This window comes from Gorilla gorilla, chromosome 10 (assembly GCF_029281585.2).
Source record: "Gorilla gorilla gorilla isolate KB3781 chromosome 10, NHGRI_mGorGor1-v2.1_pri, whole genome shotgun sequence".
Classification (NCBI taxonomy): Eukaryota; Metazoa; Chordata; class Mammalia; order Primates; family Hominidae; genus Gorilla; species Gorilla gorilla.
Window position 1 is genome coordinate 70,021,471 of NC_073234.2, and position 14,857 is coordinate 70,036,327.

Genomic DNA, 14,857 nt, shown 5'->3' on the forward strand with positions numbered 1-14,857 from the left:
GGGGAAGGTGTAATCAGGTACATCTGACCTCCCACTCCTATCATGGCCTGAACTAGTGTTTCAGATTTACCGTAGGATGTCCTTGGCTGACAGAAGGGGTTCATTCTATTGGTTGGGGGGCTTAGAATTTTATTTTTGGTTTACACTACAACAAAAGTATAACTTTCTTGTGCCAGGGTGTTGCATTTACCACAGGCCTTTCCCAACAGAGTGCATTCGGTCCTAACCACACTCTGCCTGAGAGACTACCTCTGCTTCCACCAGTAAGAAGCTCTGGAAATGTTTATAACTTGTTGTAACAGCTTTAATGCCAAACAAAACAAGTTTACACACCCTGATTATGTTCAGTAGTGGTAACCCAGAGGAGAGCACTGTGAGCCTGCCCTCATGACACAGCCCCACCGCAGATACTTATGCTTGTGGGTCTTCACACAAAGAGAGGCCTTAAGGGAGAGAACAGATGAGCATTGCTTACCATTGGTTGGTATGAACCAGCTGCCTACTGAGGCTCTGGACAAAGGGCTTCTCAAGAACAGGTTTTGCAGAGGGAATGACAGGTTCCTATTTGTCCCATGACTCATAGTAAGTTCCTGACAAATTTCCCTAAGCCCTTCATCAATTGGCTACAAAGAAACACTGCATGCTTTGCAAAGTGATGACAGCCAAAAGTTGCAAAATGATTTGAATTATTTCCAGAAGCTTTGTATTTTCTTAATATCAAAAATGATCAATACTACCTAAAGAATCATACTTTAAAGAAAGTGAAGCAAGAAAGGTGGTGAAAACACAGGAGAGAAGTTATATTCTGAAAATGACTTTGGAAGAGTGAATAGATCTTCACTAAGCTTGGAAGCATAATTTATTCTTTCTCTTATTTTTCTTTTTACTTTTCATGAGTATATATTAATTTTTATTTTTTAATAGTATATATTACCTATAAACTTCAGTTACTTTGCATTGTAGGGAAAGGCATCTTGAATATAAAATGTTTTCTTATATTAAATATATGAATATTCACTGCCATAAAAGCAGACAATGTTTATTAATAACATTATTCCAAAGTATTCACAATATACTCAGACTTGGACTTATGTCTTACTTGTGTTTTATTTTGACAATTACTGAACTCATTTTTTTAATTTCATAAAATAAATTGCTGCTGTTAAAAAATTATAATAAAAGGCATCCCAGATGCATTTTTTTAAAACATTAGAGCAATGATCTTAAAGTTAGAAGCATTGATTTAGATTTTGTTTAGAATCCTTTTTTGTAGTAATGGTAAGGAGGCTTTAGCCCAGCATTGCACTTTTATAGTTGTAATGAAACACATCTCTGCTTTACAGGACGAGGAAGTGAACATTGGAATGTATGTGAATAAAGAGGGATTTTTTTCCGTATGCTGGAAACGGCATTCCCAGTTTGCCTAACAGACAACCCACACCATCATTTTTCCCACTTTCTCCACACCCTTAACTTTATGAATGAGATCCTTCTTGTCTAGTAAATGATGAAATCTTGTCCCACAGTAGAAGGGGATTTCCCATGCGTAGACTGAGAATTAGAAACAACTGCTCTGTATCCTGTACGCAAATAACATTGTTATTGTACTGTAAAAAACTTATGTATGTCTGTGTTCATGTGTACACGTGTTCTGTTATTCTTACTGTTTCCCATTTAAACAGTTAGAAGACTTTTACCAATTTTAGAAGGTGTATTAGGGAGGTCTCTATTTATATCTATCTCTCAATTTGGATAATGTTTATGTACAAAATTCACTTTTGAGATCTGGGGGAAAATCTAAAAAAATGAACAATCGTACCTTAAGTCAGATGTAACTTAGAGAGTTGGAGGCAAGTATAAATAATATTAATAGAATTACTCCATATGTATTATAATTCCATGGAATAAGAAAATAAATCATAATTCTAAACATGAGTCCCAGATAGAAGGTTAGGGCATTTACTCCAAATTTTAGGTGCTAATTGGCAATCTAGAAAATTCTCATATATGCAAGTCAATGTAGTATGCTCATATATTTATTTATCAGAGGGGTATTATTCAAATATTTAATGATTATGATTTCTTCAATCAAATCAGATAGATGAGATTGTATGTGTGTTTATAAAGATGAATTTAATTCTCCTTATAAAAGATAAGTGCACTGCAAGATCCACCTTCTACTCAACAAATTCAAACATTTGTATTAATTTGTCTTTTGGAAATTTCTTATATTAACTTTCCTGTTATCGATGTTAGATTTGGATTTCTAATGGGTTAATAAAGTCTGAGAAAGCATTTGATCTCCAGATGTGCCCTACTACTGGTATGATTTATATTTTGCATTTTAATTAGTAAAGATGCTCTATATGTAAGTACATGCCTGACTGTGTTCCTCAAATAGTAAGTGATCATTTTAGATTCACACTTTGGAATGAGTGTTGTAGCAAGGGGTAACGAAACCCCAAGGAATCAGTAACAGGCAAACATAAAGAGAGGTAGGTTTGGGTGTTGCTTTTCACAAAGAACAACACAAGTAGTCACTAATCTGAGACTGTTAGCCAACTGGGATATAAAGAGGAAGGAGTAGATTGAAAGCATAAAGTCCATTGTCTTAGTCAAATGATTAAGGGCAATTGTCTTTAGATTTGGCCAAAATTTCATAGGTAAAGAAGTGCATGATAACAGGCTTTTTAGAAAGGGTTACGTGAAAATAGAGTAACAATAAAATAAAAACTAATGCCTCATTAAGTTGACCATACCCTAAATACAGATGATGACTGGCTTTAATCTTTTCTAGTTCTCTGTAATATATAGCAGTAGGAAACCAGCAGAAGACATTATTAGTCAGAAAGATGCATCTGCTTCTCACTGCATTACAAAACCTGTGTACAACCTCTGGATAGAAAGCTGGCACCCCAATAATGGGTTTGCTTGAAAAGTCTGGGAGTCAAGAGTGCTTACTTCAAATGCAGCATAGGATGGGTTGAATGGAAAGAAGTGAATGGAAAGAAGCTCTCCTCCTGGGAGGGTTAATATTCTCCTATTTTGCTCCCCAAGAATATGGTTAGTTGTACACAGACACAAGATTCTATGGAAAACCTGAGACTGACTAAAAGTCATGATTGACTCAAGAAGTGCTTGCATTCATATACCACCCACTGGAAATTCAACAATGAATAAAACATGTAGGCTGTATCATCTCTGAGATTCCCACAGCCAAGTGGCATGTATTACATAAAAACTAAATATTTGTAGTGTGACATGACATCCTGTAATAGAGATGAGTACCTGTGTTATGGGAGCTAAAAGCAGCAACAACTAACTTCAGCTTGGGAATTATGAAAGTTTGAACCGAATCACAAAAGAACAAGGAGGATATATGTACCTGGTAGACAGGAAGTCATATAAAGAGAGGTTCTAGACAGAAGACTGAGCCCACAAATACACATGTAGAGATGAAAGGGTGTGGCACATTGCTGGTGTTTTCAGGGAAGAAAGCAGAACGTCTGTGGGCAAGCAGTGGGGGCTATAGGTAGATAAGAGCCTTAAGAAACTTTTTTTTCTAAAGAGTTTGGAATTTATCTTGTAGGTAATAGTGGAGCATTAAGGATTTTTAAAGAGGATATGATATAATTAACTTGAATTTTAGGAAAAAACAGTTGGTAAAATAGATTTCCTGCTGTTTTCAGTAAAAGGGCAATGTCAGAGGCAGAGCCCGATGAAACCACTTTGTGATACTTGATAAAGTCACAGCAATCGTGCGATTGTCTTCTAAGAGCATCTTATTTAGTCAAAACTCTAAAGACAAAGAAACACAAAATACCTGGCAATAATTTTGGTAAAGGAAAAGAAGAAAATGAAATGCAAAAAAAGAAAAAGTAATGCTTCAACAAACTTTCCTACCAGGATACTTTTATATAAAAATATGTCGTATGGAAAATACAATATCAACAATTAGTAATAAAAAAGACATGGTAATATTTAATGTTTTTTCAATTAGAGCTTCCTTAAGCCTTTGTTATTTTTACATTGCTTCCATTGTAATAACTATACAGAGCATTGCCAACCAGAAATTGGTATTGAGTTCTCAAAATAGATTTAGCTCTCAACCAAGAAATAATAGTGAGATACAAATTAATTTACAATGATTGAATTTACTGAAATGGGATTTAATTTGTTCTTGAAATTTTCACTCATAGGCATTGTAAATTATGTCTAGGAAATGCTGATGCAAGACTGTTTTGTAAATTAGATGACACACCTAATGACACGTAACACACTGGGAGATGGCTAAAATTTAAACATGACTTAAACTTTAAGAATGACTCAGGAAATACTGGCAAAATCTCCTGCATGGATATATAGTCCCATACTCAGCTTCCCTGACTAGTGAGAACGTCTGGGCTCCTAGAACACTGACCTGTACGTGGATCTAGCAGACACGGCATATTGACTTTTTCTTCATCTCATTGGATCATGATGTGGAAGATAATACATCTGGTTGTTTTTCTCTTTCATCTGTCTCTTTGTCAGTCTCCAAACGTGTCAGTGATTACACAGTTTATTATTTCACATGGAAGGCAAATAGAGCTTGGTATTAAAAATTCAGGCTGGGCACAGTGGCTTACGCCTGTAATCCCAGCACTTTGGGAGGCTGAGATGGGCGGATCACCTGAGGTCAGGAGTTCAAGACCAGCCTGGCCAATGTAGTGAAATGAAACCCCATCTTTACTAAAAATACAAAAATTAGCCGGGTGTGGTAGCATGAGCCTGTAATCCCAGCTACTCTGGAGTCTGAGACTGGAGAATCGCTTAAACCTGGGAGGCGGAGGTTGCAGTGAGCCGAGATCGTGCCACTGCACTCCAGCCTGAGCGACAGACGGAGACTCTGTCTAGAAAAAAATAAATAAATAATAATAATAATAATAATAATAATTAAACATTACATTTTTATTGCAGTGATTTGATTTTAAATAATTTTATCATTTTACAATATAACCCAAAATATGCTCATGGGAATAGTAAATTTCAAATTTGGTTGGCATCATCATCTCTGCCTCGTAGATATCCAGAATGCTGAGTAAGAGCTGTAACAGTGCTATATTTATGTTGAGGAAGAGGTGTCTGACAGCTGCTGGGGAAGGAACTGGACAAACAGCAGGCAAATATAAAACAGAATGTGCTGTGTCAGTTTGGGGGCAAAAGCATTGTACAAGAACACTGATGATGTTAACCTTTATAGAACTAATGACAAATTACCTGCTGATTTTTAATTGGGATTTCCTTTTTGACTTTTAAAAATTTAATTCATAGGCCAACATCTTTCTGTTTCATACAGATTTAGCCATTTGATGTATTTCTAACATTTAAAAATAACATACTTTTCTTAAACTCAAAAATTCTTCAATTAACACAATAATTGCTAAGTAACTAATCACACATTCAATTGTAATGGTCTTGCTTGAATTTTGTAGGCAGTATGTTCTGCTGATTCCTTCTGTTCTACAAGAAGGCTCTTTGGATAAAGCTTGTGCCCAGCTTTTTAATCTCACTGAATCTGTTGTTTTGATGGTCTCCCTCAACTATGGTGAGGTCCAGACCAAAATATTTGAAGAAAATGTTACTGGAGAAAATTTCTTCAAATGCATCAGCTTTGAGGTAAATACTTCTTTCTGCTTAATATAGAAAAGAATATTACAGGTGCATGAACACCACCCACATAACTGACTTTTTAGGGACAGAGATCAGGCTATTTGACTGTATGTGTAAAGTTATTTTAATTTTTAAAAGAATAATATAGTCCTCAGTATGAGATGATGTTAAGTACAGTCATAAATGGTAACAAAGGCAAGAGCCAAAACATTTGATTTTATGATAGAAAATTGTTGAAGGGAATAAGACATATAGAAAGAATGACTCTTGTGCAGAAAAGGGAAGTTTTAAGAAAGGCAAAAGAATCCATTTAAATGGTGAGATAAGGAAGTGACAAAGCAAGAGAAATAAACAAGGTTGGTTATTGAAGAAATAGATACGACAAATTATGAATTAAAACTTTTAGTGATACCAACACACAGTGATAGAGATTTCTTAACAAAAAATCAGTTTCATGGAGTATTTATTTGTTCCCTAGGTTCCTCAGGCCAGATCTGACCCACTGGCATTTATTACATTTTCTGCTAAAGGAGCCACTCTCAACCTGGAAGAGAGGAGATCTGTGGCAATCAGATCCAGAGAGAACGTGGTCTTCGTACAGACTGATAAACCCACCTACAAGCCTGGACAGAAAGGTGAGTGTACCTAAATAAGGTTACCCTCAACTAATGTCACTTATATGATATTTGAATTGATGGTACACAATACAAGCTCAGAAATTTTATTGTATTAAAGTTTATTAGAGAACCTGCTTAAAAATACAAAATAAAAATATAGATTATATAGCCTAAATGTTAGAGATTTCATTTCCATGAGTCTGGGGTGGGGAGCCTCAGAAAGTGTATTTTTAAAGAGCACCTTATTCTATTCTAATAATATCCATATTATTCTAATAATATTCTAATAATATCTGTATCATTCTAATAACATTCTAATCACATATTTGGGGATTTTGAATTTAATTTACACAAACTTACAAGCTTATGGTTGAAATAGAAACAAAAGAGCAACAAAGTATGTCATGAACATGTAATGAGATACCCCTAGTGACTGGAGAATTGCCCAAGTAATAGAATGATCAGCGTGATGTTGAATTAAGCTGAAAAGCCTCCTCTCTCCTCCTGGGTACAGAAGGAGTTGATGAATACAGATTACAGCAGTCAGAAGAAAGACATTTCTGAAGAGATGAATGGTACATAAAAAAGCACTGAGGTAGAATTAATTCAAAAACCATGCCGTAAAATGAGAAGTAGATAGACTTATTTGGAGTAAAGAAACCCAAATGTCCATCAATGATAGACTGAATGAAGAAAATGTGGCACATATACACCATGGAATACTATGCAGCCATAAAAAAGGATGAGTTCATGTCCTTTGCAGGGACATGGATGAAGCTGGAAACCGTCATTCTGAGAAAACTACTGCAAGGACAGAAAACCAAACACCACATGTTCTCACTTATAGGTGGGAATTGAACAATGAGAACACTTGGACACAGGGTGGGGAACATCACACAACAAGGCCTGTCGTGCAGTGGGGAGAGGGGGAGGGATAGCACTAGGAGAAATACCTAATGTAAATGACGAGTTAATGGGTACAGCACAGAAACATGGCACATGTATACATATGTAACAAACCTGCACGTTGTGCACAAGTACCCTAGAACTTAAAGTATAATAATTAAAAATAAAATAAAATGTGATATAATAAAAGAAAAAAAAAGGAAGGAAAAGAAGCTGCAGTGAATAGAAGAGTTAAAGGAAATCCCTGAATATAGAACTAAAGAGGCATTTTCATGTAGTTAAGTAACACCCATGAGGAGTCACTACAGATGTGGGGATCATGGCTTGAGGAGGCAGTCGTGGATGAACTGGGAATCACAGTAATCAGAGCCTGCTTAGGCACCAACACACTGTGATCCCAGAACAACACAAGCAGAGGGAGGTGAGGGATGTGTGCTGGAGATGGAGGAATGCACTGCATGCATTGTGCTATCCCCAGCCTTCCACTCCTCTTCCCCTGACCCTTTGCCTCCCTCCCTCACTTCACAAAAGAGGGCATTCAGGTCAGTATTTAGGCACCAGAGAAAGACTGAAGGACTAGACAAGAAAGACAGGGCATGGCCGTACAGTTTGGGCTGGCACCAACAACGGTGGAACAAACATTACGAGAGCATGCATGCTGGCGTGGGAGGTGCTTATGAGGGGGAAGAGTATATGTGCTTGACACAAGAGGATGTCCAAGGAAGGCTTCTAGGATTCTTGCTAAGGAGAGCTATAGAAGGCAGAGGTGGGGAAGGTGGCTGCTACTTCAAAGAGCACAGAAACATTAAACCTTAATTTAAAATTGCTTTTTAAAAATTTCTTATCCATCCACAGTCTAGTAAAGAGTCTAATGCACAGAGGAAAGGTTATAACGTAGCAAAGAAATTGAGCCAGGAGTCTTACACAATTCAGAGATATTCAGTTTTCAAAAAATTGATCATTACAATCTGAGATTATAATGCTACAAATATTCATAATCTACTCAGCATCATGCTTCTTTTTGAATAAAAATATGGTGTGATATTAACTATGATTGCTAAAACCTCATTGCACAGTTTATTGTTGCTTCATATTTATAATGCAATATATTAACTACTCTATAGTGGCATGAACAAAATATGAAAAAGCATAGTAAACAGATAAAATAGAAAGTGACTAATTCTTCAGTTATTAAAAAATAAGTATATCAAAGAGGATATTTAGGAATGCATTTAGAGAAAGAAGGGATAAGGTACTTGACTGATATACAAAGTCTTCAGCAAAACAGATTCTAGTTATGTTTGGGAGAATTAAGCTATTCAAGCTATTGGGCTATTCAAGCTTCCAATGTCAGGGTAGAAGGGAAAGCAGCCCCTCTGTGTGAGAAGGAAAGGGCTATTATAGAAATAACCATGACAGAAGTAAAGTCAGTACTCATGATGAAATTACTGCAGGTAAGGGATACTGTATAGCTTCTGGTTAGGGGGCTTGGTGGGAATGGCTGGAAAGGAGGCTCTGGTAGAAGGCCAGTTCAGAACTTCACAAAAAGTAATGTGTGACTTGCTACACATTAAGTTATGAAGACATTGACTTTTGTGCAATGTGAGGTTTTCATCAGAGAAGATTCAAGATAAGATTTAGTCTTCAGAAAGTAGCTCTGATAACCATAGAAAGATTAGCTAGGTTATGGCAACACAAATGGCAGTGATCCAGTTAGTGACAGTTGTGAGAGTCCAAATAAAAGACGATTACATCTTGAACAAAGACAGGGACAGTTTTGGAGTTAAAGAGAAATCTTTTTTTTTTTTTTTTGAAACGGAGTCTCACTCTGTCGCCCAGCCTGGAGTGCAGTGGTGCAATCTCGGCTCACAGCAACCTCCACCTCCTGGGTTCAAGCAATTCTCCTGCCTCAGCCTCCCGAGTAGCTGGAATTACAGGTGTGCACCACCACGCCCATCTAATTTTTTTGTATTTTGTTAGTAGAGATGGGGTTTTGCCATATTGGCCAGGCTGGTCTCGAATTTCTGACCTTGTGATCTGCCCACCTCAGCCTCCCAAAGTGCTGGGATTACAGGCGTGAGCCACTGCGCCTGGCCAGAATTCAATTTTTAAATGACAGAGCTAACAAAGTAGGTGAAAAGATTAGAACTAGAGGGAAAAAATGTTTTAAGATAATTAAGCGGAGACCTGAATGAAGTGAGGACGTCTACCATGGGTGGGGAAAATCATTCTGGGCAAGAGAAATAGCAGATAATATCTTTAAGGTATGTTTTGATGTAGAGTGTAATATAAAGAAGGAATGACAATGAGGGGATGACAAGAATGAGGGAATAAGAATGAGTCTGAAATTTCTAGCCTAAACACTTGGACAGAATTGTCATTTACTAAAATAAGGAAGTGTAGAGCAAGAGGAAATAAATCAGGATTACATTTTGGGCACACTAAGGATGAGATATCTTTTAAATATTCAGGCAGATATGTCAAGTAGGAAGCAGTATATTTATGAAACTTTAGGTAAGAAGAAAGGGCAGGGCCAGGCGCAGTTGCTCATGCCTGTAGTCCCAGCACTTTGGGAAGCCAAGGCAGGCAGATTACTTGAGCCCAGGAGTTCAAGATAAGCCTGGGCAACATGGCGAAAACCCAACTCTACTAAAAATACAAAAAAGTTAGCCAGGTGTCGTGGGGCAAGTAGTCCTAGCTACTTGGAAGGCTGAGGTGGGAGGATCACCTGAGCTTGGAAAGTTGAGGCTGCAGTGAGCCAAGATTGTGCCACTGCACTTCAACCTGGGTGATGAGAGCAAGACCCTGTCTCAAAAAGAAAAAAGAAAAGAAAACAGAAAAAAAGAAAGGGCTGAAGATATGAATTTAAAGAACCATCAATGTAGAGACCACATTTAAACCATGATGGGATATGATGGGATCAGCATTTCTCAGCCAATCTTATGAATCCCGTGATAGCCAAACAGCAAGTCTTTTTTCTAAAAAAAAATTTTCAGCATTTGACACTCATACTCGCACATACATATGAATAGAATTATGAAATAGGTTATCAATAAAGGCTTTTAAAATTAATGTGTGAATAAATGAATTGAAGCCAGGAGAGGGTCAATAATCTGGAAGAATGAGATTAACAAAGTTGAACTCTAAATGAACCTGAAAACACAAAGGGACAGAAAGTATATATAGACAGATGACAACATAGACTCTTGTCATCAGCAATTGACATTTTTTCCGAAATACAATAGCTCTGATATGATGAGCAATACCAATTTTGGCATGAATCTTCATTTCCCTTAAAGCATGTCAAAATTTCCCATGACAGGCTAAGCAGTAGAAAGGAAGACCATTAGGCAGGTGACATTCTATGACAGCAACCAGAAAGTCATTAGATGACATCAACAGGAATAAATTTTCTGAAACTAGTGGCATCTAAAATAATAATTTCTCTCTTTTGAATTAAAATGCAAGAAAAAAATGTTTTGTTGGAGTTGTGAATTAGGAAGTTACTTATTTCCCTTCTCAAGCCATGTGGAAGATGAGAGGTCTCCACTATAGAGACCTAGAGGGAGAGAGGCAACCTCAGAGAAAAAAGAAATCAAGTGTTTTGTGAGAGAAATAGGGGCAGAGAGAAACATCTTCAAAAGAGAATGAATTTTACTGACTGGACAGTAATACAAGTTTGACAAGGTCCATCAGGCTGAGAACCAACTCGGTGATAGGACACAGATGGATAAGAATGTGAGAGTGGGAGAATATAGCTGATTGCAGGTGCTTCCGCTGCGGGTTAAGGGAATAAGGGTTTTGGTTGATGAAGGATACACAGAAAAGGCACATGCTGAATAAGTATGCATGCAATCTCTGTGAGGAATTGTACTAACAGTTAAGTGACCTGCCTCCTCTGTCTTTCATTTCTTTAATGAAGTCATTAGGCAGCCTGAGCATATGTTGTGAGAATGCATACGAGGAGAAAGAGAAAGAAGGGATGGAAGTACAAAAGAAAGACAAGAAGTTCTTTTACTGAACACTTTCTTGGCAGTATAACTTAATAAGCTCAACCTGGTAACCCCAGGATCCAATATGTCTTACATAAGATGTGCATGTAACTCCTCATCACAGGTGGTAGTAACCTAGTGCTTTTTGATTCACCTAAGTTAATCAATGCAGGAAGAAAGCTGTGATGACACAAAAGTTAAATACTTTCTTTACATCATTGTTCTTTCTTTCTTCAGTGATGTTTCGAGTTGTGTCTCTGGACGATCATTTGAAACCAGTTGATGAAATGGTAAGTTATAGCTAGAAATAGGTAGGTATTTGTGCATGGTTTTGCTTCTTAAAATTAATCCATGAAAATGAGGCAGGCCAGTCTTAGTTATTGGTTTTACATTCTTATTAGCCTATGTATTCCTCCCTTACCATCAAACTTTTTCTTTTTTTCTTCTTCCTCACTCTCTCTCTCCCTCTCTCTTTGGTCAACACAATTAAACATATTTCCTAATTACAAATAAAAGTCTGTAATTTACTGAATCCTTACCACCTATAAAAGCACTGTGCTAGGTAAGCCGAGACCCAAAGATACAGAAGAAACTCTTTCTGTCCCCAGAATGATTACATTAGAGCAGAGGTTGTTGGAGAAGAACACAAATGAAGCAACATGCATGACTATATTCCTGACATCTGGAAGAATAGGATGCGGCAGATACCATTATTAAATTATGTATTAAGTGAATGAGTAATGTTATGTAGAGTGAATATTTTATTTATTTATTTATTTTAGTGATGGAGTCTTGCTCTGTTGCCCAGACTGGAGTGCTGTGGTGCGATTATAACTCACCAGCCTTAACTTCTGGGCTGAAGCGATCCTCTTGCCCCAGCCCCCCAAGTAGCTTGGACTACTGGCAGCACCATCATGCCCAGCTAATTTTTTTATTTTTTGTGGAGATGGGGTTTTGCTATGTTGCCCAGGCTTTTCTCAAACTCCTGACCTCAAGCAATTCTCTTGCCTTGGCCTTCTAAAGTGCTGACATTACAGGCATGAACCAGTGAGCCAAGCCACAATAATACTTTATAATGACTGAATGAGTGAATTACATAACCAGTGAATGAAAGCATTATGGTTGCTTTGTATCTGGAGTTACCAGGAGAGGTATTATCTTAGATCAACTTCTCCAGAATCAGATTCTGAGAGAGGGAAAAACGGACAACTGAATTATTAAGGAAGTGCTGCCGGGGGAAACCAATAAGAGAGTGGAGAGAAGCAGGACAGGGGAGGGGAGGAGGCCAAGCATGGGTGCAATCAACTGATTTTGGGCAAAGTCTTCAGACTGACTGGCAGGAAGCTCCGGAGCATAAATTACACTTCACAGTTTGTTCCACTTTAGGAACCAAAGCTGGACTTTTGTACTCCAGCATCAGGCAGTTATTGGCTCTGGGCATCACCCAACATAGGAGTAAAACCCTAGGAACTTGCCAGGAGGCTCCAAAACAGGCCTCTCAAAAAGTTCACAGGTGAAAGCTGTTAGAAGTAAAACACAATGGAGCTGGGGGTGGTTGGAAAGAACCAGAAAAAGGGATCTAAGGGGGAAGCATTGGCCATGCCTGATACAGATGTCACGGGGTAGGTGAAATCGAGACATTTCTTAGGGAACAGAGATGACCAAATGTATAAATTAGGCCTAGAAGATACTGTAGGCAGAGAAAAAATGTTAGTGAAGGCATGTGGGTAGAGAATCAAGAGGATTTAGGGAATAGTCGTAACCCAGCTTTGCTGAAACATAACAAATATAGAAAGTCACGTTGAAGGGCTGGGCACAGTGGCTCACGCCTGTAATCCCAGCACTTTGGGAGGCCAAGGCGGATGGATCACGAGGTCAGGAGATCGAGACCATCCTGGCTAACACGGTGAAACCCCATCTCTACTAAACACACAAAAAATTGGCCAGGCATGGTGGCGGACGCCTGTAGTCCCAGCTATTCGGGAGGCTGAGGCAGGAGAGTGGCGTGAACCCGGGAGGTGGAGCTTGCAGTGAGCCGAGATTGCGCCATTGCACTCCATCCAGCCTGGGTGACAGAGCGAGACTCCATCTCAAAAAAGAAAAAAAAAAGGCATGTTGAAAAACGACTTGGAAAGGAGGCTTGATGCCATATTATGAAGGCACTTGAATTACAGTTAGTCATAGAGGAGCAGTTTGTGTGTAGAGCAGAGAAATAACTTGACTGGGGATGTGTTCCAGGACCCCTTCCAATTTTTCCAGATATTGTTCTTTATTTACACAGGGATGGTAAAGGGGGAAGTGTTGCTACCCATTAGGGAAAGCGACGCTGCCTCACTTTCCCTAATGGGAAATTCAGAGAAGTTATTTCATAGATACTGATGTGCAGTTAGGGAACTAAATACATGGTGGGAACATGGTGATGGTAGTCTAAGACAGTATTTCAGCAGAGGACTACAATCTAGCCAGCGACAATCTGAGAACCAAGGCGATCAACAGTGAAAACTGTCAAAAGACAACGAATCATGACCTGGACTTCAGTCTTTACAACAGGATACCTGACAAATTTCATTTCATGTAGTTTAGAAACCTGTTAGAACTAAGCATTCTTTTGTGGTCTCTCAGATCAATCTATCAACTGAGCGCAGTTACGAAGAAGCTTCTGAAGCTTACAGAAGCTGTGCAGATGGTTTCTCTGTTAGTGCCTTTTCCTCCCTCCAAACTGTACTTCATCCTTAAGACATCGTCACTTTTAATCCACCTCCTTTCCCCATCTTCTATAGTTATGCTACATTCACTAGACTGTTGCTTAATTTTAATTTCCAGAGCAGGAATCTAATTTTTAGTGCTCCAAAGACCTTGTAGTAATCTAAATCCGAAATCACTTCCGTAAGATAGCATGTGGTTCCTGTTCTCCTTGGTTCATGGTTGAAGCTTCTGTTTCTAAGAATGCAACTCCTCTATTTAACCAAGGCAGTGAGAATTTCTACTGCAATCCTTTGACAATCATCCTTGATTGGAAGCACCATGGGGAAGTAAAGGGCTTCTTGAAAATCAAAGCAGCTGCAGCATTATCATAACTCCCTTATTAGTTCTCACCCCCCAATGTTGACTTATTATTGTCAATTAGGCCAAATATGATTATCCAACTCCCTGCTTTAGTAATAACTACATTTGCATAAGAACAGGATTAATGGACTCTTCCCTCAAATATGGGTCATAGATAAGAAGATCATTTGTGCCAAATGTTTATGGCAAGGAGTTTCCATGGCACAACAAACTGCATGTGCTTATGTATAGAGATGGAAATTGATGTAGCATTTCCGAAAATGATGGCAGCTAAGAGATTATGTGGTTTTATCTTTCCAAGCCAGTGTTTCTAATTGCTGGACATTATCTGGTTCAGTATTCCATTTAAATAAATAGATTCAATGCATGGCTGGCCTATGAGATTTGGGCATTCATAATAAATTTTACTACATAATAAAAATATAGTAATGATGCAACTGGGCTCATTATCAAATGAGCCAAGATATAGAGCATATACCTAGTTTCTTCTGCCCAAATCTTACATCGGTCTTTTCTTTCATTTTCTGCATTTCATTGCTGATGGTGCCTTTCTTTTCCTTTAAGTCAGTGTTTTGTAGAATATTCAAACATACTTTTTCCAGAAAGTTTCATTTGCATCAAGAA

At 38.0% G+C, this 14,857-nt stretch overlaps 1 protein-coding gene across 1 annotated transcript in view; it reads left to right on the forward strand.

Annotated features, from left to right (window-relative positions):
- Nucleotides 1-550: 550 nt before the first annotated feature.
- Nucleotides 551-14,857, forward strand: part of LOC101136934 (ovostatin homolog 2) — a 109,233-nt gene continuing 94,926 nt past the window's right edge. Inside the window, 3 exon segments of the mRNA XM_063694070.1 lie at nt 551-582; nt 5,475-5,658; nt 6,131-6,287. Of these exon segments, the coding sequence (XP_063550140.1) occupies nt 551-582; nt 5,475-5,658; nt 6,131-6,287 (373 nt within the window).